Raw genomic sequence first — 27,692 nt, forward strand, 5'->3', positions numbered from 1 at the left:
ACCATTGTGAACAAAGAATCAGCTAGACGCAACAAAAAAGCTCGATCCTTCTTTCTTCTTTTCGGTTGGTCTCTCTCTCTCTCTCTCTCTCTGCAATTCAATCAAGGTTTTCCTCAAAGTTATGGTGTGTCAGTCCCCTGGTAAGACAAGATTTCGAGCATTGAAATACGAGACAGGAGACGCTAACAGACCAGCTATTGTAGTGAGAGTTATTGCATGCTTCCAACCCATGGATAATTGCCAGGTCTAATGCTCTCTCTCTCATTCATCACACTTTTAAAGCTATAATTGTTTTTTACTCTTACTAACAATTATGATTGTTGTGGTTCTTTCAGGCTGAATACTTCAGACTTCTACTCAAACCAGTCACGTAGTTGGTTTTGTCATTTTCCGCTGTGTTGTTTTTCGTTCGTTTTGCCTCTTCTTTCTTTCTTTCTTTCTTTCCCTCACTACTTATTCAAAAGGGTAACCAGAAGTATTGCATTCACCTGATTGAGCTACTTAACAATCGGTATGTCAACTAAACTTTTTTTCTCATTAGTGCTCTTATGTAATTGTTCAGTTTATCTTTCTTGAACTGATTGTTGCCTTTGTCTTCGGTCCTGCAGTGTTTGTACTCTTTAAAGTTACCTAACTGCAGCAAGAGCATGCCTCTTGATACCAGGCAACGTGATTTGCCTCCTCAACCTTGCTTTGAGGATATAGCTGCTCCGTCTCTCCCTGAGCTTGGGAAACTATATGCAGCTGAGCTTCGTGCTCCCTATTTGCAGCCGCCGCCGCCACTCCAGTCTCTTCTGTGGAGTCATGATAAACGGTTCTCTCTGTCTGACATGAGGTCTTGGTGTGCTGCTGCTGCTGCTACTACTCCACATGGAGCATTAGAGTCTTCTCAGAAAGGACTTATGATATTCGATCAGTCAGGAAACCAGACTCGTCTACTACGATGTTCATTTCCCCTACGGTTTCCATCTCTTGCGGCTGCAGAGCCAGTGAAACTCAATCTCTCTGAGTTACAGCACGGTCTGGAGAAAGGTTTCAGGGAAGATCATGTTACTTTGAAGGAGTTTGACGAGAAGAACTGTGTAAATGGAAAAGAGTCGGAGATGCATGAAGACACTGAGGAGATCAATGCATTGCTCTATTCAGATGATGATTATAACGATGATTGCGAGAGTGATGATGATGATGAAGTAATGAGCACTGGTCACTCTCCTTATCAAGTTTGCAACAAAAGGGCATTGGAAGATATAGATAGTCCTTGTAAAAGGCAGAAACTACTGGATAAGGTAGAAAACATCAGTGTCTCATCATCATCATCACTTGTGGGCAGTAAAAGCTCAACAAAGCTCCCTGAATCAAACATCTCGACCAAAGAAGACACTGGTTCTGGTCTGAGCAACGAGCAGTCGAGAAAAGACGAGATCCGCACAGCTCTGAAAATACTCGAGAGCATAGTTCCTGGTGCAAAAGGAAACGAAGCTCTCTTACTTCTAGACGAAGCTATTGATTACCTAAAGCTGCTGAAACGTGACTTAATCTCCACAGAGATTAAGAACCATTGCTAGACCCTAAAACCTCTCCACCACTCACCACATTTTTATCTGTAAAAAAAGAAGACAAGATGGGGAACAAGAAATCTACAGACAAATCAGGCTTGAAGATTCTCACGTGTGGAGTGGGTTTAGGGTACGTATCCTCTGCACCAGCTTTTTCAGCTGTATCTAGTGGACTACTTTAGGTTATATATATGCTTCTGCAATTTTCAAAAAAGTTGAAAGAAGAAAAAGAAGGGCCAAAGTCATCATGGACACTGATCGACAATGATTATCTTTTGTGGCTTAGTGTGGATGGTGAAATCAAAAGTTGCAATATTCAAAGTCTCATCTCAAACTCGCGTGGTCTATAAATCTCCCGGTAATAATGATAAAAAGATCTCTGACCCACACTCTCTTTTGTCTATGTGATGACTTAAAGTGGGTCCATTGGTTTTGTTGAATTGATCTCATGTTCATGTAATAAATTTTAGTGTCTGTAATAATTCAAACCCTTCCTTTGTCTTTTTGCTTCTCCACTTGCTACTCGGTTTTGTCTTTGAGTCTCTGTTCATTGTTCATGTTCTCTCAGTGTCTATGTATTGTATCAAAGATGATTGTATTTTGTCGTTTCGGTTTTGTAATATACCCATGATATAAAACTTGGTCTTTTGTTTGAGTAAACATAAGGGACATAAATATGCCTGGGAATTTGAACCGAACCCCTAAACTACGATTTCAGTTAGAAGTACTGTTCAATTTGGTAGATTTTCTTAAAAAAATTGGTTTTCTATTTGGTTGGGGCAATTGGTCACTTTGGTTTTCTTCTTTAAAAAAATTGTACCAAAATCATACCAAAACATGAATCGAACTAATTGGACTAACCAAATTTTGAACTAAAATAATTATACACCTATGCAAGTGTACTACTAAAGAAGAAGCAGGGCAAGAGAGTGTTGGAAGCTGAAGAAGTGTCACGTCAAGGAGATGAAGCGGGAACTTCTAACGAATGAGTCGATAAGAAAGAAGAGAAAGACTCTGGAGCTATTAGAGTCTTTGGCAGTTACACGAGAGAAGCTTTTATATGTAATTGTTGTATGATTCTTTCATTCTTTATCATTTGTATTGAGATCAAACTTAGCATTGGAGACTGAGGTCTTGAAGCGATTCTCGTGAGAGGATTCGTATGAGAAGTAATCGATATCGTGTTGATATCGATTGTTCTTGAGTGTTATAGTGAGATTGTAATCTAGTGAATGTATTGAATCCAAGTTGAGATTTACAGAGAGTATTACTACTTGAATCTTAACAACTGGTGCGCTTGTGATCGGATCGTACATCGCGATGGCTCTAACGTCGGAATCGGAGATGAAGATCGGCGAGATGGAGCAATCAATTGAAGAAATCCACAAAGAGCTCAAGGTTTTCAGCGATGGCTGTAAACTGTTGGTGTCGTCGGGAAACGAGATGGAGAAGAAGATCGACGAGTCGTTTCAACGAATGGAGATGTGGGAGAAGAGATTCGATCTAATGGAGAAGCATATGTTCAAACTTTCCGAAGCGGTGGAGAGGATCGAATCGAATCAAAACAAGGAGAAGCCTAACGGCAAATCGATCGCCTCCTCTTCGAATGTTGATCCAGAAGCTCAGGTACAACATCCAAACCCTACGGTACAACCGAAGAACAATCTGCTAGGTTATCGGGGACTTGGAGTAGTTCTAGAGAATCGAGAAAACTTGTTGCGAAAAATAGAACTGCCTGTGTTTGATGGATCGAGGCCATATGGCTGGATATTACGAGTGGAACGATATTTTCGTGTAGGGCAGTACACGGAAGAACAGAAGCTCGAGTTGGTTTCACTTAGTCTCGAAGGGAAAGTCCTGAATTGGTTTGAAGGAGAGTTCACAGAGCAGTGGTTCATAGACTGGTCTGACTTCAAGGAGCGGATGTTAGCCAGATTTGCAGTTTCTGTTGACGATGAACTAGGGAAGCGACTCTGTAGCATCACTCAAACGGGATCAGTTCAATATTACATCAGTGAATTTGAAGAGCTGAGAGCTCAGGTGACGGGTATTGATGAGAAGAATTTGGTCAACATCTTTTACAAAGGCCTCAAGAAGGAAATGAAGGAGATAATTAAATTGAAGGAACCAAAGGGGTTGAGAGCGCATAAAGCTGCAGTGGTCAAGATGGAAGACAGCCTACTGTGTCAAGCTTTAAGTGCTGTGAAGACGGGAACTAACAACCAGAAAAGGTCGTATACGTATACACCTTTTAAAGCAGCCACGTTGCCGCAGAAGCAGCTACCTGATACGAAGGATCAACAGGGGCCTCGACAACAGTTCAGACCTCGTTTACACTTATCATAGGAAGAGCTGAAGTACCGCAAGGATAATCACTTGTGTTACCAGTGCGCCGGGAAATTTTCGAGAACTCATGTCTGCCCAAACAAAGAACTTTAAGTGATCACAGTTATCGGCGGTGTAGAGATGGAGGTTTTGGAGGAGTTTGCCGCGGAGACAGAAGTAGAAGAGGAGCATCAAGGGGTACAACTGATGGCTTTATCTTTTAACGCTTTTATGGGCATGGAATCACTAACTACAACAAAAATACGGGGAGTGATAGGGAAGTTTGAAGTGATAGTGTTACTGGATAGCGGCGCTACCCACAATTTTATATCACCTGCTCTCGTGGAAAAGGCACAACTTCAACTGCATCACGACAACAGTTTGAACGTCTTACTTGGGACATGGATACAAGTGAGTGGATTGGGAATTTGTGAAGCAGTATCAATTCAGATGCAAGGAATACAGTTCACTTCAGACTTTGTAGCTCTAGAATTGGGAGGAGTAGATGTGGTTCTGGGTATTCAATGGCTGAGGACACTAGGGAAGTGTGAAGTAGATTGGGAGAAGCTTGAGATGCGTTTTCAACACGAAGGTCAATTGGTTACTTTGGTTGGTGACGTAGGGGTTTACAAAACTCGTGTATCCCTGAAGTCTTTAATATCCACAACTCCAGCAGGGAAGAAGGGAGTTGAGCTTTGGTTTGGTAATCACCAGGTGCAGCAACAAGTAGTAACACCAATTCCTGTGCGGATAATCACGGTTTTGGATCAGTTTATGAAAGTTTTTACACCACCAGTGGGATTACCACCTCTGCGTGGAAGAGAGCATCCGATTACACTGAAAACAGGAACTGAGGCAATCAGTGTAAGGCCTTATCGCTATCCTCAAGCGCATAAGGCAGCCATGACTTCTATGGTTAAAGAGATGCTCGAGTCGGGTATTATACGTCCAAGTACTAGTCCATTTTCTAGTCCGGTTCTACTGGTTAAGAAAAAGGACGGTTCATGGTGCTTCTGTATTGATTATAGAGCATTGAATCGGGCAACAGTGCCTAATAAGTACCCGATTTCCATGATAGATCAGTTACTTGATGAGCTACATGGCGCGACCATCTTTTCGAAGTTGGATCTTCGTGCGGGGTATCATCAAATACGAATGGTGGAAGAAGACATTGCGAAGACGGCTTTTCGAACTCAAGACGGTCACTATGAATTTCTGGTCATGCCTTTTGGCCTGACGAATGCACCAGCAACCTTTCAGGCACTGATGAATGATCTGTTCAGGCCATACTTGGGAGTATTCGTTCTGGTGTTTTTTGATGTTATATTGGTATACAGTAGAAGCACTGATGACCACGCTCACCATCTACAGATAGTGATGGAGATATTGGAGAAAAACAACATGTTTGTTCATCAGAAGAAATGTCTTTTTGGTGAATCACATGTTGATTATCTCGGGCATATCATCACTGCAGAAGGAGTGTCTACTGATCCATCAAAGACAGCTGCTATGAAGCTATGGCCAACACCGACAAGTATTAAACATCTGAGAGGCTTTCTCGGGCTCACTGGTTACTATAGAAAGTTTGTCCGAAGCTATGGAGTGTTAGCTAAACCGTTAACGGAACTACTGCGTAAAGATAAGTATCATTGGTCACAAGAGGCGCAGCTGGCATTTGACAAGCTGAAGGAGGCTATGATATCGACTCCGGTATTAACTCTGCCGTAGTTTGATAAGCTATTTGTGGTTGAGACAGACGCATCAAGGTTCGGGCTGGGAGCAGTACTGATGCATGATCATAAACCGATTGCTTTTTTCAGTCATGGTCTGACATCTAGAGAACAGCAGAAACCCGTTTATGAACGTGAACTCATGGCAGTGGTGATGTCAGTGAATAAATGGAAACACTATTTGCAAGGGCGCAAGTTTGTTGTCCACACGGATCAGAAGAGTTTGAAGTTCTTACTAGAACAAAAAGAGGTGAATATGGAATATCAAAAATGGTTAACGAAGTTGTTGGGTTTCGATTTCGACATCATTTACAAACCAGGAATCGAAAATAAGGCAGCAAACGCATTGAGTCGAATGTCTTTACCCATAGAGAGGTCGAGTACGTTGTTAGCCATAATGGTTCCTGATGTAATCTCATTCCAATAATAAGGAAATGATTTTTCTTTCATTTTATGAGTTTATTCTCTCTGTTCTTCGTTGAACATTTCTTAGTTTCTTGGTGAGGTTATCTCCAAGTTTCGATCCTTCTTTTGTTGGACCGGTGCGTCACATCCGGCAACGATCGAAGTCTGGTAGTATCAAGAGGTCTTTCCGCAGCCTTTTGTGTCACCATTCATCCCATCCAGTTCTCCTTTGGAGTTCATATCCTTTCCTTATCAATCCGGTCGAGTGTTCGTTCCTTAGGGTTCTTCAGTTCCTTCAGTGATTCAACTACAAGATCTGTATCAGGAGATTGACAAGGATCAGGCTGTACATGCAATACTTGCTCAGGTGAAAGCAAGTTCTTTTGGGAATACTAGTTATACTCTGGTAGATGGGCGTTTATGGTATAAGAAGCGGCTAGTAATACCACGCAACTCTCAGTTTATATCAGTGATACTACATGAGAATCATGATGGTCTAAGTGGAGGCCACTCAGGGGTACTGAAGACTGTCAAGCGCATTCAGCGGATGTTTCATTGGGAAGGGTTGTATAAGGATGTTCAACGTTATGTGGCCGAGTGTCAGATATGTCAAACTCACAAGATATCAACGTTATCTCCAGCGGGACTCTTACAACCGCTACCAATTCCATCAGTGGTTTGGGAAGATATCTCCATGGACTTTGTCGAGGGGCTTCCGACGTCTCATGGCGTCAATGTGATATTTGTAGTGGTGGACCGTCTCTCGAAGAGTGCTCAATTTTTGGGTCTTAGCCATCCTTTTACGGCGGTTGATGTAGCTAAGAAGTTCGTGGCTGAGATCGTGTGTTTGTATGGATTTCCTCGTTCTATTGTCTCAGATAGAGACATGGTGTTTCTGAGTACATTTTGGAAGGAAATGTTTCGTCTCGCAGGCACTAAGCTCCGTTACAGCACTGCTTTCCATCCTCAAACTGATGGACAGACATAAGTGGTTAATCGAACCTTGAAATCGTACATGCGTTGCTTCACGTCTAGTCACCCGAAGAGATGGCTTAAGTTTTTGAGTTGGGCCGAGCTATGGTATAATACGTCTCATCATTCCTCGCTTCATACATCTCCTTACTGGGTGTTATATGGTCGAGACCCTCCGGTGATATTGAGGTATGAAGAAGGATCAACTGATAATTTTGATTTGGAGGAAATGCTCAAGACTCGTGACGCGATACTAGCAGATGCTAAGGAACATTTGGTCAAAGCTCAACAGTTGATGAAGAATAACGCAGACAAGCATCGCCGTGATGTTGAGTACGACGTGGGAGCGTCGGTGTTTCTTAAACTCAGGCCGTATAGGCAACAGTCAGTCGCACGAAGAGTGTGTCAGAAGCTGTATGCGAAGTATTTTGGCCCTTATGAGATATTGGAGCGTATTGGGAAAGCGGCGTACCATTTACGTCTACCTGTGGAGTCCAAGATTCATCCAGCGTTTCATGTATCTCAGTTAAAGTGGGTATTGGGTTGGCATCATCAAGTGTCGGTCCTGCCTCCAGTGTGTGATGATTTACAGGAAGTGATTGTGCAGCCGAAATCTGTTTTAGCTACTCGTTACAATGAGACAGGGGCATTGGAATTGTTGGTGAAGTGGAGTGGTTTGCAGTCTCATGATGATTCGTGTTTTGGCTAAGGAGTTCAAGAAGGAGTTTCCATCCTTTAAGCTTGAGGAAAAGCTTAGTGTTGCAGGGGGGGGGGGAGGTATTGAAACACCTATGCAAGTGTACTACTCAAAGAAGAAACAGGGCAAGAGAGTGTTGGAAGCTGAAGAAGTGCCACGTCAAGGAGATGAGGCGGAAACTTCTAACGGATGAGTCAATAAGAAAGAAGGGAAAGACTCTGGAGCTATTAGAGTCTTTGGCAGTTACACGAAAGTAGCCTTTATATGTAATTGTTGTTTGATTCTTTCATTCTTTATCATTTGTATTGTGATCAAACTTAGCATTGGAGACTAAGGTCTTGAAGCGATTCTCGTGAGAGGATTCGTATGAGAAGTAATCGATATCGTGTTGATATCGATTGTTCTTGAGTATTATAGTGGGATTGTAATCTGGTGAATGTATTGAATCCAAGTTGAGATTTACAGAGAGTATTACTACTTGAATCTTAACAAATAACCAATTTTGAACTGAAGTAACCAAATTTTACTGAAATGAATTACAGTTGTACAAAATTTTACCAAAATTAAACCAAAAACTAATCGAAATTAAAAACTTCGATAGGCTTTTCAAAAACCAAACTAATCGAATATTGAACCAAATCGAACTTATCTGTGTTGGATTGAACTAACCTAAAAGGGATAACCCATACTAACCGAACCGAATCCGCATGCCTAGACATAAACATCAAATCTTTATGTCACTTATTCCATATAGAAAAATCCCAAAATCAATAGCATTACAAACTAGGATCAAAGAATCAAATCAAGAACACACAAAGTTGCTCACTTATGTTTAAGAACTTTCTCAAGAAATTGAGTTCCTCCATCGTCTCGGTTTCCTCGTGGGTTGATGATCAACACCGGCTTGTTCACCTCCGACCATATCTTGAGTCTCATGTCCACTCATCTTAGTCAACTTACTTAGCTTCTTCCAACCACTGGTCCAAGCGGAAGACGAAATGTTCTTGACTTTCCCTGTTTTCTCAAACTGTCTTTGCATCACTTCCATCTCATTCTGAAGCTCAACATACTTTGTCTTCACCGTCTCTAACTCGAACTTCAACGTGTTAATATCCTTCTTAGCCGCAGCCCAACCTTCCTGTTTATTTTTCAAAATGACAAAACTTTCATAACCAAATAGTTTGTGTATAAACTTCAGTGAGTCTTTCTCTTACTTGCCTGGAAAGATTGTGGTGTAGCTTCGATCAATGTCTTACGGTTTGGGATCATTGGTTGATAAGTAGTACCCATGGCTTCTCCTAACGTAGTTGACTCCTTGAGTGATGTGTTGGCTAAGGCGTTACTGATCTTTACTTGCTCTGAGAAGAGGACTTGAACCACCACTCGCAATGGTAACCTCTCGTTCTGAGCCGCGTGCATGCATGCGTCCATTGATAGCTTTTGACAGTCCATCACTCTGCATAGCCGCTTCCTCTCGTGTTCCGACAGTGTCGGATGCGCCTGTCGTTCAAACCAAACATGTTCAAACAAAACAAGATTTGTATTCAACCATAAGACCCTTCATTTCTACCTTAAGTAATGTTTTTAAAGCCAAAACTGAACCGAATAATTATTTAGATCATGGTTCAATATCGTTTGACTGGATTAAACTTGATTCAAATTTGTTATCTTTGTTAATTTTTAATATATAAATTAAATCATTGTAGTAAATATGATACATAATTAAAATATATATAAATATTAAATATAGTCACTAGAAATATTAACTACTTTTTTGTAGATACATTGCTTTTTTTTCAACCGGTTCAGTTTTAATGGTTTTTATTCGGTTCAATATCAATAATTTTAAAACTTAACTGACTAGGTAAGTGATTTATGGTCGAACTTGATCCAACTATATCGGATCAGTCCTGTTTTAAAAACACTGACCTTAAGATATGAATCAATTGCTCTGTATAGCCCATCGTCACAACTCCTAGCAGATTCAGGCAAAGCCTCAGCCAAAACCTGAAACTTCGTCAACGGCAAGTTCCTGTCTCTAGCAACTTCAGTAAGATAACTATCCACAAGCCTCGCGACTCTCATCTTCGCGTTCTGATTACTGCTACCGTTACCACCACCACCACCACTGATGCTATTCGCTCTCGGGATTCCGGCGTCGGCGTACGGCGACATTCTACTCGGGCTCGACCCTTCAGTCTGCTCCTGAACGAGAAAATGCTCCAACAGCCTCTGAACAAGATCAACGTCGTACATCGTCTCTCCTTTGTTGCTGTAACTCGGAATCAGGAGATCCTGAAGAGTCGCTTGCTCGAACTGCATTCCGACGCGTTTCTCCAGCTCGGTGATCAGCGCGGGGGCTACTTTGAGCATGTTGGCTGCTCTGAGGAGGCGGAGGAGGAAGGTGCAGGTGACGGAGTCTTTCTGTGGAGGGATGATGCTGATTAGGGACTCGACGATCATGCGTTGGTCTTTGGGGCTGATTCCGTGTCCGGCGAGGTAAGGGGCTGAGTCTTGTTGATGTTGTCCGTTTGGTTTCCCGGAGAGGACCATGTGGAGACCGCCTCTCCAGTCGGGGCCGGAGCTTCCTCCGCTGCTGTTGCTTCCGTGGCTCACACTCATTTCGTCTGGAGATCCTTCTTTGATAAGACCCGGAAGCCATTTTCCGGCGTAATGCGTTATTGATGCTCCTAGAAGTTCAAATCTCATTCCTTTCACCTGTTTCATGCGTTATGATTAGTCCTCGGCATATTATCCCAAACCCGAAAATGGTTGAAAGAGAAGTATACTATGTACCTTGATCGCAGTGATGACACGAACGAAGTGATCGATTCTCAAGATGGATACATCTTCGAACCACCAATCTGGAGGAACAGGCTGGTTGTTGCTATTATTGTTCCTACTCGGGCTAGAATAGAAACCTGAGTCCTTTGGTTCTTTCCATTTAGGACTAGAACTCGCCAAGTTATTAGCAGTTGATGGAGATGGTGACTTCCCTGTGTAAGCCCATTTAATCCCTTTTGGATTACTACAAGCCTTCCAAGCGATAGATTCACTACATCTCCTCACAATCTGAAGATTCTCAGCCCAAGGTGAGAGCTTCTCACAGCTCTTTAGCACCAAGATCGAGTCTCTCCATGAAGACAGAACCACGTAGCTAAGAAAGGCTTCTGTCTTGAAGATTAGGTTCCCTTCCTCAAGATCCTCTGTCATCTCGAGATACTCAGCTGCGCAACGCAGACCTGATATGTTAGTTGCCGTGAGATCCACGGGAACTCCGTAGCAGAACTTGGATGCGAGCTCAAACGCTTCTGGTCCTCCAGGTAGATCATCAAGAAGAAGTATGGTCGGGTCAGGGTCTCGTGACTCGTAGATCAATCTGTTCATCTTCCCGCTGCGTGACAGCAACGGATACTAAAGCAAAGAAACAGATACATATTAAAACCATAAAGCTTAAAAAAAAAAAAAAAACAAATCTGAAACTCCAGCGTTAATGATATTGACTCGGGAGCTTTTTTTTACCTTGTGTAAGTGAAAGTTCATGTCGCCTATTTTAACCAGAAGATCACTGGGGATGTCCGTAGCAACAAACCTAATCAAACCAAAGGTTTTATAACTTCCTTAACAAGGAAAGATGTTGTTAATTAGTTGTTTTGAAGTTTTGAGGACATTACCAAGATTGGCCTCTAAGCTCAAAGCCATCAGTCTTGACGCCGGCATGTTTGTTAGAACTCAAAACTCCATTACCATACTCTCTTCCTCCTCCTCCTACAACCCCGGAGTCGCTCTCAGATTCCCACATCTTTCACAAACTCTTTGTGATAGAAGCAAGAGAAGATACTAGAGAGAGAGGAGAAGATTGGAAGTGGAAAGAGTGTGAAATAAACAGTTCCAATAAAGGAGAGACTGATTAGTTTTTGATTATAAAGATGAAAGAGAAAGAAAAGCTTATCCCCACATGGGATGCTATAAGATTTGGAGCTTTCTCTGAATTGTCTATTTTCTCAGAGAGAATTTAAAACTAAGTCTCTGATATTTGTATCTACAGGCTGTGAAGTAATGGGCTTGCAGCACTTTGCTTCTCTATTATCAAATATAATCAACACTCTGCCCACTCTTATCTTATAAAACTAGAGTGTATATGTCTTTTTTAGATTTTACAAAGAATAATTGAGTTACTGACAGTTGTTACATGATTTTCAGTGAAGAGATCAGAGGTGAAAACAAAATATATGATTCAGTTTTTTTTTTTTAAACTATAAATATAGGGACAAGTTGGAGAGTGAGTGTCATTAAACTATTGATATGACAAGCCTAGTTCCTTCTTCTTTGCCTACCTGTTTTTGATGTTGTTGAATCATCTCTATGTACAATGGCATTTTAACTTTTTATTTGTTTCTTTGCTCATTTTTCTTATTTGGAGTTTTCATACAAGTCCATGCATTTCCCTATTGTTCTCTTCTCATTTTCTGCATATATCTCCTCTTACTTTCCTTCAAATTATTCCTCCTTCATTCCCTAATCTAAATGTTTCCAGCAATACTTTGAATTTATAGTTTGAAAGTGATAAGTTCTACCAGTTAGAAAAAGTGTTGTATCATTGTTGCTGAATCCATATGTAAATATATTGTTACATATAAATGAAAGTTGTGTTACATAAAGACTGAATCCGGATTTAGACATATAAAGTTTGTTAAAAATAATAATATTTGCCACTGCAACTCCTTCAGAGCTTGCTACTTTGTATATTATTGAAGTGGTAGTTGGTTAATGAAAAATAAAATGGAAGAAAAAGTTGGAAGCATTAAAAACAAAGGTTGTTCATTCTTACATAAATGGAGACAGAGAAAGAAGAAATGGTCCATAAGAATATTATATATGTCAACATTCATACACACTGGTGGTTATTGATCAGTTCCAATCTTCACTTAATATACATATATCGATGAGTTTCAATCAAATTGTTTTGGTCGAAGGCTCGAGACTATGTTTTTAATACTTATAGATTAGATTGATTAAAACTCGTTTGTTATACAACTAATTTCGTTAATTATATTTTGGTTTTAAAGTGTATCAATCACATTGTAGTACTAATGAAACAGGTCGTTTTCAAGAACCAATCTTATAACTCTTACCTCCACGTATGGAGTGGCCATAAATATATAATAGCCACATATTTGATTGGATTGTAACGAGGGTTTGTAACATATGGGTCAATATGTTTCTTTTCTATGACTAATATCTTATATACACAACCGTAATAATTTGATCTTATTAGGCACAAATCAATATATCATTATCAACCACATACACATAATATTGGCTTACATATAAAAAATCGCATTATTGATGGTGGTGGTGGTGATAGGTGCCACATCGCCTTCGTATGTTAAAAGCCTCGTGTAAAATTGTCGGGACGGGATCTACTCATCTGACGGCTCTCTTTTCGCAAAAGGGAAGACAGTATCTAACAGTCAGGATCTACCTCAAGTCACTTCCCTTTCAGTTTTGTTTGGGCTCAGAAAGTCAGTAAGAACTTTCTCAATTTGACATGCCCCAACAAGAGGTCTAAAGCAGATGAAAGATGTATGCTCTAAACCTCTTAGTGATTCAGAAGGTTATATTGGGCTACTATTAAGGCCTTGAGGGTTCATTCATTACAATTATAACATCCACTGTGCTACTAGCCTACTATGAAGGCCTTAAGGCTCATGTTATGATGGATATATTGCAATCACATTGTTGTTACTCTCTCTCTAGTCTCAATCTTCTCTTTTGGGCTTATTTGCTTACCAGTAAGATACCTATATTTTTTCATTGGGCTAATTTGTTAATATACGCAAAATCATTATTACAATCAATTAAGGCATGTTACCATAATAATCTTGAATTACACTTCACATTTTGATCGTATGATATTGTCGTTTTGCAGCTCATGATTTTGTATCTTTTTTGCATTATATTGTTGTTAACATTTTAGAAATTATTAGACCAAAACTGTAAATAAATTTGGCAATAATAATATCTGGTAAACTCATATATTAATATGTATGGGACTCATGAGATCAACAAAAATGAGAAACAAATAGTAATCCGAAATAATAAAAAGGAAAAATAAATAATCATCACTCTCTGCAAATATTTTAAATAAATAAATACCTAGTTATTCTAAAAAAATCCATGCAAAGAACCTACATAGCCAAAACGGCAGCGGTTAACATAACAGCGACGGATCCAAAGACCGCGTAGCTGTTAGAAACGGCGCCGCTTACGGGAGCGGGAGCTTGAGCAGGCGAGTTGGAGATAGAGGAGGGAGAAACAGCCGGCAAATCTGAAGGAGAATCTGCTGATGGTGGCGATGGAGGAGAGGCGGAGGATTCTGGAGTCAACGCGGTTTGAGGAGTAGGAGAAACAGCTGGTGCAGGAGACATCGCATTCTTAGGTGAATGCGCCGGAGAGATCCGCCTTCCTCCGTTAGATGGAGCTGGTGCCGGAGATTGAGCCACCGTGAACGAAACGAAAAAAGCGGCGAGGAGAATGAACCCTAGAGATTTTGAGAGAGCCATTATAAGAGAGAGAGAGAGAGGTTCGAACTTTGCTCTTTTCGTATGTTTTTCTTTTTTTACGAGTGTTTGCTTAATTGCTTTTGATGTCTACGAAGTTAGGAGAAGAGTCTTTATATAGAGACGAAGTGGGATCCACTGTTTTGAGTTAAATGGTGAATCTGCACCGTTGATACGTACGTTTAAGACCGACTTTAATCTAACGGCTTACATTTCATTCAACAGCATAAAAGTAAAACAGGTGGGGACAAGCCTAATGGGAAAGAAAAAAAAAAAAAAAAACGCGTATGGCTTCATCCCCCTCGACTACGGCGCTAACGGCTCTATGACAGATGTGATTATTGAATCACGAGCGTACATGTGTTGGCCTTATTAACGCGTGATGGAAAAGGAAAACATGACCGTTGTTATAATTTTCTTCCATAATTAAAACGTCTATGACATTGTTTCTTTCCCTTTTCTTCTGGTCCTTCTTAAATATATTATGTCATAGTTTGATATGTGTAAGATTTACAATAAATTTTGGATGTTAATCTAATTCTATATTTTGGTTGTATCTATTGATGAATAATTTATTTTGATTTTTCTTGGGGCTGTGCATTATATTAAGAGTTATTTTTGGGCTCACCCCATAGGTTCACCGGCCAATAGGATTTCATTATTTCAAATTCGATATCTTTTAAAAAAGAAAACAAAATATTATCAAGTTATATTATGTTTTTAAAATAAAAAAGTAAAAAAAAAATAGCAGTTACAGAAAAAAGAATTAAAAAAAACCTTTTTAACGTCGTCAGCAAAACACTAAATCCTAAATCTCAATCCTTAAACCCTAAATCCTTGAATAAACTTAAACCATTGGGTAAACTCTAAACCTTGGGGTAAACCCTAAACCCTTGGATAAATCATAAACTCTAAATAAAAACACTAAACCCTAAATTTTAAACCCTAAACCCTTGAATGTTTTAGTGTTTCGTGATTTTGATTTAAAGTTTAAGATTTATCCTAAAGTTTAAGATTTATCCTAGAGTTTAGGGTTTACCAAGGGTTTAGGGTTTAGGGTTTAGAGATTAGGATTTAGGGTTTAATGTTTTGCCGACGATGTTAAAAATATATTTTTTTTGTAATTACTACTATTTTTTATTTATTTATTTTTACCTTTTAATTTTAAAAAGATAATATAATTTGATAATATTTTGTTTCTTTTTTTAAAAGATATCGAATATGAAATAACACAATCCTATTGGTCGGTAAACCTCTAGGTTCAGGCGCTGAGGTATCCCAGGAATAAGTCATATTAAAACTAAAAATTTGCAAGAATTTGTCTTCGTTATACAAATATTCATGTAACTGCAAACCCAGTAATATAAGCCCAGCGAAAAATATCTATGAAGGAACCCAATGATAGAGGCGCAGTTGAAAAATATTGAAAGGCTATGGTCGAGGCCTGGTCGACCGAAATTGAAGGCTATGGTCGGATCCTTGAGGGCCAGTTTTAGTGATTTCCAGAGATTTGGAGTGAAATTGTAAAGGATATACAAGCTTTCCAAATTTGAATGCAACTCTTTTGCACGAAAGGGTAACTGAGTCGGATTTTAAAATTTTAACAAATTTCACAAAAAAAGTTTCTATGTGACAATTAGATGTTCAATTTGTTTCGTTTGTACAAAAAAAAAAATATCTCTTTTATCGATGATCATCATACTTATATTATTATGGTTTAGGAGATTGTAAGAGCAAAATGATGTTATTAGGAATAAATTGTACACTACAAAGCTTCCTCGTTTCACAGTTTAACAAATCAAATGCAACTACTCAACTCGAAAGTAAACAATGTTGAAAATATCGTAACACAAGAATTGTTGAAAATAACATAAAAGATTAGACTAGAAGAACATAAATCAAATCCAATCGAAAGTATTTTCTTGGCTTGCTCTTTTGTGTCAAATTTCTTTCCTGTTTTTTTTTTCAAAAGTATTATCTTATATGTCTTCCCGGTTTGATTCGGTTCATCCTGGTTCTCGAAAAACTTTAGGACTCAAGACTCCGTGGTTTCAGTCTTCTCCACAACATCACCATTGAACTTCAAGCCATACATGTGACCCATCTTAGTTCTCTTCGTCTCCAAATATCTCTTATTTTCCTTTGTAATAAGACTCAAGAGAGGAACTCTTCCCACAATGGCTAATCCATATCCCTTCAGACCAACGTACTTTGCCGGATTATTCGTCATCAGCTTCATCGTCCTCACTCCCAAGTCCCTTAGCATCTACACAATGAAAACGAATTAGTGAGAATCCAAAGGCAAAAAAAGTATTGATCTTTGATGATATATACCTGTGCACCAATTCCATACTCTCTAGAATCAACAGGAAGTCCCAACTCCTCATTAGCTTCAACAGTGTCACGACCAGCATCTTGCAGATTGTAAGCTTGGAGCTTATGTCCTAAACCAATCCCTCTTCCTTCATGTCCACGCAAGTAAACCAACACACCACGACCAGCAGACTCGATCTGCTGCATCGAAAGTGATAGCTGGTTCCCGCAATCACACCTTGCTGATCCAAATATGTCTCCCGTGAGACATTCTGAATGGACCCTCACTAGAATGTCTTGACCATCACCTATCTCTCCCTGCCACAATTTTCACACAAACGCGTTTTAGAAGTCAAAATCAAAGAGAGAGATGTTTTTAAAAAGCATTGCTCTAACCTTAACCATTGCAATGTGCTCTATCCCGTCTAATATAGACCTGTAGCAATAAGCTGTGAAAGGTCCCCACATTGTTGGGATCCGAGCTGCAGAAGAACGTTCCACTAGCTTATCTCTCTTCCTTCGATATCTATCTCACCAGAACAAAAGGTTTTTGTTCAAAGCTTTTTAGTTTCAAGAGGAAGTATATACTCCCTCCTTTTTTAAATATAAGTGTTTTAGGTAAAGCACACTTAATAAGTAATTAACTTTTTTATCTAAAAATATGAATTAAACTATAAATTTAAAACTATTCAAAAATAGATCATAAAATATAGTAATTGATTAAACAGTTTTTTTATGAAGTTAAAATCATTTTAAAATATGAAAATATTCTACATATTGGTACATCAAAAATCTTTATAAAATATATGAAGAGGGGCACAGAGGCCTAACCTGATCAAATCAGCAATGGAGACAATCTTCAGGCAATTCTCGGCTGCAAACTGACGGAGCTTTGGTAATCTAGCCATGGAGCCATCATCATCAACGATCTCACACAGTACTCCAACAGGATCAAGTCCAGCTAAAACAGTGAGATCAACAGATGCTTCAGTGTGTCCAGCTCTTTTCAAAACCCCGCCTTCTCGGTACTTGAGCGGAAAGATATGCCCTGGGCGGTTGAAATCTTCAGGCTTTGAGTCTCTTGAAGCAAGGGAGAGTATCGTTGTCGCCCTGTCACGTGCTGATACTCCTGTCGTTGTACCATGCTTTGCATCCTACAAATAAAAAGCAAAGAAAATGCTTCAAAATCAAGAACCAAGATCAAAGAGAGAGAAGAAAGACACATACGACAGTGACTGTGAATGCGGTGCAGAGCTTCTCTTCGTTCTCCTTGTGATTCACCATAAGAGGAAGGTTCAACCTCTCGAGATCATCTTCCTTCATACTCACACAGACAATCCCAGTTCCATGTTTGACGATAAAAGCCATAGCTTCAGGTGTAGCTAGCTGAGCAGCCATGACTAAATCGCCTTCGTTTTCTCTATCTTCATCATCCACAACCACCACAAGCTAACACAACATAACCGCCACATCAAATCAAGGAACAGGAAACAAAAGTGAAAAAAGAAACGAACCTTTCCTTGGCGAATGTCTTGAATGGCCTCAGGGATGGAAGAGAAGCCAGGCGTAGGCAAATCCAGCTCGTAGTCGTCGTCATCAGCGACGAAGCCATTGGGTGGTGCGTTAGATGAATCTGAAGGAGCAAGTGTTCCGAGGGAAACTGAATCCGCCTGTGACGGATCTTGGATGGGAGCGTTTCCGTTGGTGTAAGAGAGGAGATCGTCTTCTCTGGAGATCACTGAAGCTTTGACTTTGACTTTTCCAGTGGTTTTAATTGACAACGATGGTTGATGGTTACACGGCAAAGCAACACAGTGGATCGGTGTAGTACAAGTTTGGCTCAATCTGCACATAATCAAACAAATTGTTTCTATCATGATTCATTAGCTGATCCGCAACAGAGCTAGATTGGGGGAGAAAAAGCTCACCTGGAGCGGGAAAGAGAGATGGTGGAAGGAGACGAGGACGATAGATTGATGGAAGAAGACATGTCTCTCTGAAGATAACCCTTATCGCAAAATCTAGACTTTGTGTTGATTTTTTTTAGTCACGATCTTCGAAAAAACTCACGAGGCTTTATGAAGAAGAAGAAGAAGAAGATGCGGAGAAAAGAGGGTTCGTTGCGGGATGATGACGATAGCGATGAGCGACGCTTATTCTAGTGGCGGCCCAAATTGAGAGGTGGAAGAAAATTATGGATCGATTTTTCTCTCTGTCTCTTTGGGTGCGTGCGTGCGAGGATATGATTCGGCGAGAGAGATAAGACCAGACCACACTTGCTTGGCTCTCTTTTGTCTTCTCAACGCCTTCTTTTATAGACTTTTCTTTCCTTTTCTGTTTTTCATCTCTTTTTGTTACAATCACAAGAAATTTCTGGTCTCCCTTTTCTACTCGATTTGCCTCGTTTAAGTAATGTTTTTACAGGATTAGACATTTTATCTCTCTTTTAGTTAGGATCCAAAATATACGTCAAAACAAAAAAAACAATTAGAATACCATTAATGGGGGTGTTTAAAGGATATGCCTGTATATATTATTGATTTGAAACACTTGCAACATTATTTAAAATTACTTATAACCTAGTTTATGGAGTTTACTTGATTTCCAACTGATTTATCGTTTGTTCAGAATCTACGAAAAATATAACTATGTAATAGTTTTATGGGCATATCTAGGTTTTCTTATAGCTTACTTCTGTTCTTACTCTACTAAATGTGTTTCTTCTAGGTTATGAGATTTGACTTCTGGGTGTTTACTATGGCTAGTATACAAGTATGATTCCCATGTAGGTGAACGTCACAAACGTAAAATAAAAGGGATAGGAAGGTCATCAAAGATTCCAAGATAGCTTTCGGTGTATAGGTGATAATTGTAATATTATAATTATTTGAGTGGCAGCCCATTCCTATGACACATGAACCGCACATTTCTGTATGCTTATTATCATCCTCGCTTCTTTCTTAGTCGGATGACCCATGCAACATAATGCTTCTCCGTATTCAAGAAACACAAAAACAACAGGAGTATAATATTACAAAGACTTATACTCTAGTTAAATCACATGGATTATGTCTACATGTTGTGGGTGTTTCTAACGCTAATATGATGTTGAAGTCTAGCGGTTGTATGTACTATCTATACGATTTTGCTCTCGTGGAGTTAAGAGGTTGAAACCCTGAACCAATCGTTTCATCTTCTTTATTTGAGATCTCTAATATTCTCTATTCAAACTTAATTTAATATAGTGCAGATCCATACAGAAGTGTTTATCATATGTATAGTTAACAGTTTTATCATCTCCTCCGCATCTTGGACAAAACCAACCAAATTTGCACGATGCTAAGAAATCTCTAGTTAAGTGCAATGACCTTGGCATTAGCTCTTGCATGCTCAATCTTTGTTGACGTCTTTATCTTCCTAGTTTGGTTTTTGCATGTTCGATTAGTAGTATTTAGAGATGGCAATCATGGATCTGGACCGCGGGTCTGGTCCGTAAAGGACTGTCGCGGGATGGTATTGGGACATAGTTTTCTAAGTCCGTAAATTTGCGGGCCTCGCAGGACGGATCTTTGCGGGACTGGGCCTTTTACGGAATGGGCCGAAACGGGTCTTGCAGGATTACATGGATCCACATTTTTTTCTTCATTCCTTATTTTACCTGAAAAAACGAGAAAGAAAGTGAGAAGAAAGTGATTCTTGTGACTTTTCCCCCATAAAACATAAGGAGTTCCGGCGATCGATGATTTGAGCTCCGCTGATAACGACTCCAGCTCCGGTGATGACGATTCGAGCTCTGGTGGTGTTTTGATTTGGTTTTCTCTTTTTATTTCACACAACTATGAATTGCGTTATTACAATGTGATATTTCTTGTTTGAGTTGATTGGTTTTGTTTTCAAAACTGTGAAGTTGTTTTTTCTTAAATTAAATCTGGTTACAATGGTGTTGTTTAGGAGAAAAGTTAGTTGTATATCACGTCAATCGTATAATTTGGGAAAGTGATTCACAAATTTTTTTGCAATCCAAATAATTAAAAAAAAGAGATGGTTTGATGAAGACATACAACACTTGAGCCAAATTATTACAAAGACAACAACTCAATCAAATTTAAACTCAACAAAAACTTATGCTGATAACAAAAGAATGTTTTTAATTAAGAACGCAAGTACAAACGGGAGTTTTGTGTCATTGATTTTGATAAGGAATTAATACCATTACTATTGCTGCAATAATGCACAGACATGGAAATGGAAATGAATCAGAGTGAAATAGGCATTAATACCATTACAGTTCTTAATCTGATAAATCATTGAAAACCGAACCAAATTAAAATGCGGTTCAAGAAAATTAACAATGGTTCCGGTTTGTCTGTTTCGGTTAAAAAGAAGGAACAAAAGACATTTTAGGTTCAGTTTTAATTTAACTGTCTTCTTCACATCCACTCATCATCATTGCTCACTCCGGCAAGAGAAGAAGCGACTGACATAAACTAAAACACTTTCGCACGTCTCTGTCTCTCTAATCGCCGGCGATGGAGAGCTTCGCACTCCACTCCCTCTCCACCACCGCCACTTCCGCTTCATTCTCCCACCATCCCTCACGCCAATCTCTCCTCCGCCGTATCTCATCGAGATCTCCGCCTTCATCAATCTCCCTCCGATCTCACTCCGTCAAACCTCTCGCCCTCCCTCTCCTCAAACCAATCCACCGCTTCTGCACACGCATCGCCGCCGCGCCACGCGACGACTCTCCTCCCCCTCCTCCTACTCCTTCTTCCGAATCTCCGTCTCCTCAACCGCCGCAAGGAGCGAAGCTAGTTCCTCTAATCCTCTCCCTCTCCGTAGGTCTAATCCTCCGATTCGCCGTCTCTGTGCCGGAAGGAGTCACCCCGCAAGGCTGGCAACTCCTCTCGATCTTCCTGTCCACAATCGCTGGCCTCGTCCTCAGCCCTCTCCCCGTCGGAGCTTGGGCCTTCATCGGCCTAACGGCTTCGATCGTCACCAGAACGCTTTCCTTCTCCGCAGCTTTCTCGGCCTTCACGAGCGAGGTTATCTGGCTGATCGTCATCTCCTTCTTCTTCGCTCGTGGATTCGTCAAGACGGGTCTCGGCGATAGAATCGCTACTTACTTCGTGAAGTGGCTTGGGAAGAGCACTTTAGGGCTTTCTTATGGGCTTACGCTTAGTGAGGCCTTGATTGCTCCTGCTATGCCTAGTACGACGGCTAGAGCCGGTGGCATTTTCTTGCCGATCATCAAGTCGTTGTCGCTCTCTGCTGGAAGTAAGCCTGGAGATCCTTCTTCGAGGAAACTAGGGTCGTATCTGATCCAGTCCCAGTTCCAGGTTTATGCCCTTTGGTTGATGTGTTGACTTATCACTTCCTCTCTCTGGAACGGAACATTGTGCTTGGTTATTAGTGTTTGTGAAACATAACCTTTGATGCCCTTGAGGCTGCTTTCTAGTTTCGTTGAGCTTGACATGTATTAAAGTATGTTTCTTGCAATGTTCAAGAAATCATTAAGGTGTAGTTAGGCCCCTGATAGAAAACAGTTTAGGCGCCTTATAAAAAACTATAGAAAATTATTGGTTAGGCGCTTTATATAAAGGATTATTCTTTAGGCCCGATATTTTTTAAAATCGTTTTGGGAAAATTGTTTCGTTTATATCCGATTTGCCGTCTAAACCAATTTTTAGATCAATTCTTCGTGTTAGTAGTTGACACGAGAGAAGGTGCCTGTTCTTGAGCATTTGAATTTGCAGCAATCCTCAAACCGAACAAGTCTTCCTTAGTTGATATTTGCTCATCTCTATGTCTGTTTTGTGATCTTTGACAGTGTGCTGGAAACTCTAGTGCTCTTTTCTTAACTGCCGCAGCTCAAAATTTGCTGTGTCTCAAGTTAGCGGAGGAGCTTGGAGTAGTGATTGCAAACCCGTGGGTTTCTTGGTTTAAGGCCGCGAGTCTACCTGCAATCATATCACTTCTTTGTACTCCACTTATCCTTTATAAGCTTTATCCTCCAGAGACCAAGGACACACCGGATGCTCCTGGTATTGCTGCATTGAAACTCAAGCAGATGGGTCCTGTTACTAAAAACGAATGGATCATGGTCGGTACAATGCTTCTTGCTGTCACTCTTTGGATCTGCGGGTTAGTGTTAGATATGTATCCTAAGTATCGGTTAATTATACATACTCATGGTTGATAATGTTATATATGCAGAGAGACTCTGGGAATACCAAGTGTTGTAGCTGCAATGATCGGTCTCTCCATACTTCTTCTGCTTGGTGTCCTCAACTGGGACGATTGCCTTAGCGAAAAATCAGCATGGGACACATTAGCTTGGTTTGCTGTCTTGGTGGGCATGGCAGGACAGCTCACGAACCTCGGTGTTGTGTCATGGATGTCTGATTGTGTAGCCAAAGCTCTCCAATCTCTTTCCTTGAGCTGGCCTGCTGCGTTTTGTCTTCTCCAAGCAGCTTACTTCTTCATCCACTACCTTTTCGCGAGCCAGACAGGTCATGTTGGAGCTCTCTTCTCGGCTTTCTTAGCTATGAATATAGCAGCAGGTGTTCCAGGCATATTAGCTGCACTTGCTTTAGCGTACAACACCAATCTTTTTGGTGCTTTGACTCATTACAGTAGCGGTCAAGCCGCTGTCTACTATGGAGGTAATATCTTATGAACAAGACGCTCTCTTTCTCTTTAAATTAAAATCTTTTAACTTTTGTACAATTTATCATTTTTGCAGCGGGTTATGTTGATCTACCTGATGTATTCAAGATTGGATTCGTGATGGCAGCCATTAATGCGATCATCTGGGGAGTAGTTGGAACTTTCTGGTGGAAGTTTTTGGGTCTCTATTGATAACAATTATTGAAATCAGCAAGAAGCTGCTTGTAACGACGGTACAAACTCTTTGTTCATCATTTGGTTTTGAGGGTAATTTTTCCTCATGAAAAACACGTTAACCCTCCAATTAACTCTTTATCACTTTCATTTTGTTAGTACCGTAACAAACAAGAAACTACTAAAATAATGCTACAACCAACACACAAAATAATTGCTTCTTCAACAAGAAAATTTGGACAAATAATAGGGAACCATCGAAGCTGCAACGTTATTGCCTGCATTACAACGAAATGAATTTAAAAGTCAATAAAGGGATTTGCAACAAAGCCTATTGACTACTAAAAAAAAAAATAAGGAGACTTGAGGTGTAAGGAGAACGTCTTATCTTTTCCTTCAGAGGGACATAGTTAACTCGGGTCGGCTATAAATATTGGTCTGCTCATTCTCAAAGACCGGGTAAGAAGCAACAAGCGTGTCCTGAGCACCAATGTAAAGCGAATTGTATATCTTCCAGTACACTTCACGGACTTTGCGAGCCGGGTGAAACAAACCCTGCAGACAATAGTTCAGTATAACTGCTCCACCTAACGCAACCCTCATTCCTTCAATGGCTTCCATCACAGCGTTGATGACGTGAGGAGATGTCTCGAAAATGTTGGGCCAGATCAAGTTAAGCAAGTGAACCAAAGCGTCTTCACAACCCAACCCAGCTACACCTAGAGCCATGTGTTTAACAGCTGAAGCCGCGGTTTGTCTGTGAACCAAATCTCTGTCCATGAGCGCGTCTTCGAGCAACGGCGTGACTGCGTATATGTAATCCTTCCCCATTTCTCCAATGTACTCGAAGAGGAAAGAGAGGGATTTCAGGACACCGTTTTGGACGTTGAGCTCTGGGACTCGGTACTCGTTCACCAAAGCGGGTAAGACGGTAAACGGAGAGCATGTTTCAGCGACTATGGCGATTGCGACTGTGGTGCAAACACGGTTCTGGCGTTCTTGGACTCTGAGATTGTTCAGTAACGTGGCTAGCACGTCTTGTGGTCCAATGGCTTTGGCGATGTACCCGAAAGTGTTGACAGTTGCACGGCGAATACCTTTCTTATGAGCTTTGAGCATTTCAAGAAGCTCGAAACAGATTCTCATCCATTCTCTTGCTGGAACAAACTCAGCACCACGATCAGCAATCCTACCAACAAGATCGATACAATTCTCTTGCACTTTCTCGTGTCGGTTCTTCAAAATCGGAGTCAGTCTTGGAAGCAGATCCTTAATGGGAGGCGTCATCTTTGTCATACCAATCACGTTGACGATAGCTTTTGAAGCTCCAAGAACTGATCCCAAGACTTCAGGGTACTCTTCTCCAAGATACTCGTACAGGACAACACTGAGATGTCCCATCAACTGTTCCTCTCCGCACTGCTTCATAACAACAGCGATTCTAGAGATGAGATCAGCGGCTTGCTGTCTTACGTTTGCACTCTTGTAGGTTAACCTCCACTTGATGGTGCCACAGATCTGAGGAAGGTAAGGCTTTACTCGCTGACCAAGTCCATTCACTACAGCACCGAACCCATTAAGCATCACATTAGCATCGTCGTTTGTCTGTTCTTGGAAAGCATAAAGAATGCCATCTATGAGCAGCTCCTCCGATCTCGCAACAATATCCGATGCTCCCAAGTTTGTGACAACCTTGTCAATGGCTTCCATAACCATACGCCGGTACAATTCACTCTCATCTTTAAGTCCGTTAACCAATCTTTCCACGATATCCGCAACACCAACCTTGTTCGCAATCTCAACAGTAGTTTCAACAAGCGACTTATAGTTTCTTTTATCCAGAGCCATTCTCTTAACCCACAAATGTTTGAAAAACTCAGGCAGAACATCGCTGCGGATGTAATCCGCTTCAACACCTTCGGTACTTGCACACTGTTTCACCACCTTGAGTACAATATTCCTCATCTCTTCATCAGGCGACTGGAACTCCCTAATCAAGATCACCATCACTTCTTTTGTAAAGTATCTCGCATACCCAGCATCCATCAAAGGGATGATAAAACCAATCGCCTTCAAGAACGCAGCCAAGACTTTGCCACGGTGAGACCTAATACCTTTCCACAGAGGTATAAGAACAGAGTCGAAGCTCTCAATACCATAAGGAGCAGAAGCCTCGGCGAGAGCAGCCAGTGACAAGGACGTAATAGTCCTAACCTTCAGGTTTTCATCACTGAGACCGTGTTCGATAAGTTCTACTAGAGAATTCAAGTGAGGCAAAACGGCACAGCCAATTAGTATGGCAATCTGCTGCACAATCTTGATTCCAGTGTGTCGTGCCTGCCATGACTTCTTACTCTGGCAAACAGCTTTCAGGAACGGCAATAGTGCAGGGATTCCAAGCGCCGAAGCGACCACAGCGAAAGCTCTCGCTGTTGTGTTCCTCACGTATTCATCAGCGTTATCAATATCCGGACGCATAGCTGCAATCATGGTGGCTAAACCAGCTGCTTTGCTAAGGTTAGAGATAATTTCTCTCCCTTCTGCACGGGCATAATAATCGTCATCGATCAACAAAGGCTCAATAACAACGAGAATCTTGTGGACGTAGGGCCGTACAAGCTCATCAAGTTTGTACAGAATCCTATCAATCACTTTCACCAAAAGATGCCTCTCTTGATCTTCCAAAGTGGGTTGCATGAGCAAGGGCAAGATTTTATTAAACAAAGGACCAGCGCCAAACTCACGGGCCTTATCAGTAAGCTGCCTCAAAGCTGTTTTCCTCTGTGCAGGCGTTCCGTTTTTCACCTTCAGCAACAGTGCCATTATCTTGCGTTCTTTCTGCTCATCAGGAGACAGTTCTTCTTCCTTCTCTTCATTCAAGAGCGCTCCGAAATACTGATAATCCTCTGGTTTCATAAACGGCAGCCCACCGGGAAGTTCCGGGGGAACATCGTACTGCTGCCCGCGGTTTTCCTCGGGAATAATGTAGCCAGGAGTTGTCATGGGTGTCGGGGTTCCTATAACCTTCCTAGCAGGGGATCGAATGGGAACATAAGAAGCAGGCTGGTTCAAAACCTTGTATCCTTTAGGAAACATGGCGTCAAGCTCTTCATCACTCATTGGCTTGTTTCTCTCTTCAATTTCCTTCTCCCACCTCGCCTGATTGTACTGATCCGGTGTCATAGCACCAAGCAGATTAATCTGAAATGGAGTGAAACCAGGGGTGTAAGTAGCACTCCCCATAGTGGCTGGTGTCTCGTCCCACCTAGAACGCTGACGCTTCGGGGTTGGAGTTGCATAACCTTTGGGAGTCGAGTCCCAAGTAACACCTGAAGGAGTTGCATCGGAATCAGTCACACGACCAGGTGTGGGCTCATCCCATCTGTTCCTTCTTCCAACAGAAACTCTCCCTGGAGTTGCATCCCAAACAGAATCTGATGCTTTAGCTTTCTTTGAAGAGGTTTCAGCACCACCGTCTTGCTCCCACCTGTTCCTCTTCTTGGAATGAGCAGAATCTTTCTGTTTCTTGGCAGCTTCTTCCGCAACCTTCTTCTTCTTAGCAATAAGCCTCAAGGTTTCCTCCCTCTCCCTCTGCACAGCCGTCTCCCTCATATGATCATTATAAGTTCTAACACTCGGATCAGGCGTCTTCTCTCCCATAGCAAACGGATCAACTCTATCCGGAGAGAGAACCCGATTAAGTCTCCTGTTCCGGTACTCACCCTCGCGCTCCGCGATAGTCTGTCTCGGCTTGAATCCACCGTCGTCATCATCATCTTCGCTGTGAAGACGAGCCACCTCGTTGAGGATAGACTTGGGAGCGGTGAAGGAGGCGAGACGCTGAGCCACAAGCGACCCGTGGGTGTCGAGATTGGGATCCTCCTCGTCGTTTGGTGCGATGGAAGTCGAGTAGGAATCACGTTCGTTGCCTCCGTAGAGATCACGATCGAGAGTCACAAACGTGAGGGAAACTCCCTCGCGTTCTGCTTCTAACTTCCGTCTCTCTTCTTGAGTTTTGGCGATCTCGGGGTCTATATTCGCCATGATAGAGATATACTCAAACGAAAGCTGCTTCCTCCAAGAACAACTACAAGAGGAGCTTAGAATTGAGAGAATAGTAAACAAAGCGAAACAGAAGATGATCCGATGAAAAAGGCACAAGAAGAACTCACCCGAGTATCGAAAATCGCCTGCGGTTGAATGCGGAGAAAGTTGAGCGCGATAACGCGAAGAGAGAAAGAACTAGGGTTTATAAACATGCAGGAAATTAATGGAAAGTTGGGATTTG

General features: G+C 41.1%; 6 protein-coding genes across 9 annotated transcripts; 2 read left to right on the top strand and 4 right to left on the bottom strand.

Moving 5' to 3' along the window:
- LOC106426650 (transcription factor SAC51) lies at nucleotides 1-4,823 on the top strand. 3 transcript variants are annotated; one of them, XR_007320574.1, is made up of 4 exons: nucleotides 1-244; nucleotides 336-511; nucleotides 609-1,686; nucleotides 1,843-2,216. XR_007320574.1 is itself a non-coding variant. In XM_048750688.1 (3 exons), the coding sequence occupies exon 3, from the start codon at nucleotides 648-650 to the stop codon at nucleotides 1,563-1,565; it is 918 nt and encodes a 305-aa protein (XP_048606645.1). In that variant the 5' UTR covers nucleotides 1-244; nucleotides 336-511; nucleotides 609-647; the 3' UTR covers nucleotides 1,566-2,216. The 3 variants fall into 3 exon arrangements, 2 of the variants coding, with proteins under 2 accessions (XP_048606645.1, XP_048606644.1); XM_048750688.1 differs by having other exon boundaries at nucleotides 609-2,216; XM_048750687.1 differs by lacking the exons at nucleotides 1-244; nucleotides 336-511 and having other exon boundaries at nucleotides 1,623-1,686; nucleotides 1,843-4,823.
- A 3,580-nt stretch (nucleotides 4,824-8,403) lies between these two features.
- Nucleotides 8,404-11,777, bottom strand: LOC106426665 (root phototropism protein 3). 2 transcript variants are annotated; one of them, XM_013867385.3, is made up of 6 exons: nucleotides 11,360-11,777; nucleotides 11,208-11,277; nucleotides 10,482-11,099; nucleotides 9,615-10,403; nucleotides 8,904-9,185; nucleotides 8,404-8,823 (listed from the first exon to the last, which is right to left on the bottom strand). In XM_013867385.3, the coding sequence occupies exons 1-6, from the start codon at nucleotides 11,485-11,487 to the stop codon at nucleotides 8,530-8,532; spliced, it is 2,181 nt and encodes a 726-aa protein (XP_013722839.2). In that variant the 5' UTR covers nucleotides 11,488-11,777; the 3' UTR covers nucleotides 8,404-8,529. The 2 variants fall into 2 exon arrangements, with proteins under 2 accessions (XP_013722839.2, XP_048606646.1); XM_048750689.1 differs by having other exon boundaries at nucleotides 8,900-9,185.
- A 1,932-nt stretch (nucleotides 11,778-13,709) lies between these two features.
- LOC106426600 (classical arabinogalactan protein 1) lies at nucleotides 13,710-14,348 on the bottom strand. The gene has a single exon (XM_013867317.3). It carries the CDS (start codon nucleotides 14,249-14,251, stop codon nucleotides 13,877-13,879), a length of 375 nt encoding a protein of 124 aa, XP_013722771.1. The 5' UTR covers nucleotides 14,252-14,348; the 3' UTR covers nucleotides 13,710-13,876.
- A 1,628-nt stretch (nucleotides 14,349-15,976) lies between these two features.
- On the bottom strand, nucleotides 15,977-18,906 carry LOC106426651 (bifunctional riboflavin biosynthesis protein RIBA 1, chloroplastic). Its single transcript, XM_013867368.3, has 7 exons — nucleotides 18,490-18,906; nucleotides 18,076-18,406; nucleotides 17,789-18,010; nucleotides 17,393-17,715; nucleotides 16,958-17,087; nucleotides 16,583-16,879; nucleotides 15,977-16,514 (listed from the first exon to the last, which is right to left on the bottom strand). Exons 1-7 carry the CDS (start codon nucleotides 18,549-18,551, stop codon nucleotides 16,284-16,286), a joined length of 1,596 nt encoding a protein of 531 aa, XP_013722822.1. The 5' UTR covers nucleotides 18,552-18,906; the 3' UTR covers nucleotides 15,977-16,283.
- A 2,064-nt stretch (nucleotides 18,907-20,970) lies between these two features.
- Nucleotides 20,971-23,554, top strand: LOC106426621 (dicarboxylate transporter 2.1, chloroplastic-like). The gene is made up of 4 exons (XM_022699773.2): nucleotides 20,971-21,900; nucleotides 22,392-22,705; nucleotides 22,778-23,226; nucleotides 23,307-23,554. Exons 1-4 carry the CDS (start codon nucleotides 21,091-21,093, stop codon nucleotides 23,420-23,422), a joined length of 1,689 nt encoding a protein of 562 aa, XP_022555494.1. The 5' UTR covers nucleotides 20,971-21,090; the 3' UTR covers nucleotides 23,423-23,554.
- Nucleotides 23,517-27,691, bottom strand: LOC111204634 (splicing factor 3B subunit 1-like). The gene is made up of 2 exons (XM_022699772.2): nucleotides 27,577-27,691; nucleotides 23,517-27,491 (listed from the first exon to the last, which is right to left on the bottom strand). The coding sequence occupies exon 2, from the start codon at nucleotides 27,446-27,448 to the stop codon at nucleotides 23,801-23,803; it is 3,648 nt and encodes a 1,215-aa protein (XP_022555493.1). The 5' UTR covers nucleotides 27,449-27,491; nucleotides 27,577-27,691; the 3' UTR covers nucleotides 23,517-23,800.
- Between the last annotated feature and the right edge of the window lies 1 nt (nucleotide 27,692).

Source organism: Brassica napus, chromosome C3, assembly GCF_020379485.1.
Source record: "Brassica napus cultivar Da-Ae chromosome C3, Da-Ae, whole genome shotgun sequence".
Lineage (NCBI taxonomy): Eukaryota > Viridiplantae > Streptophyta > Magnoliopsida > Brassicales > Brassicaceae > Brassica > Brassica napus.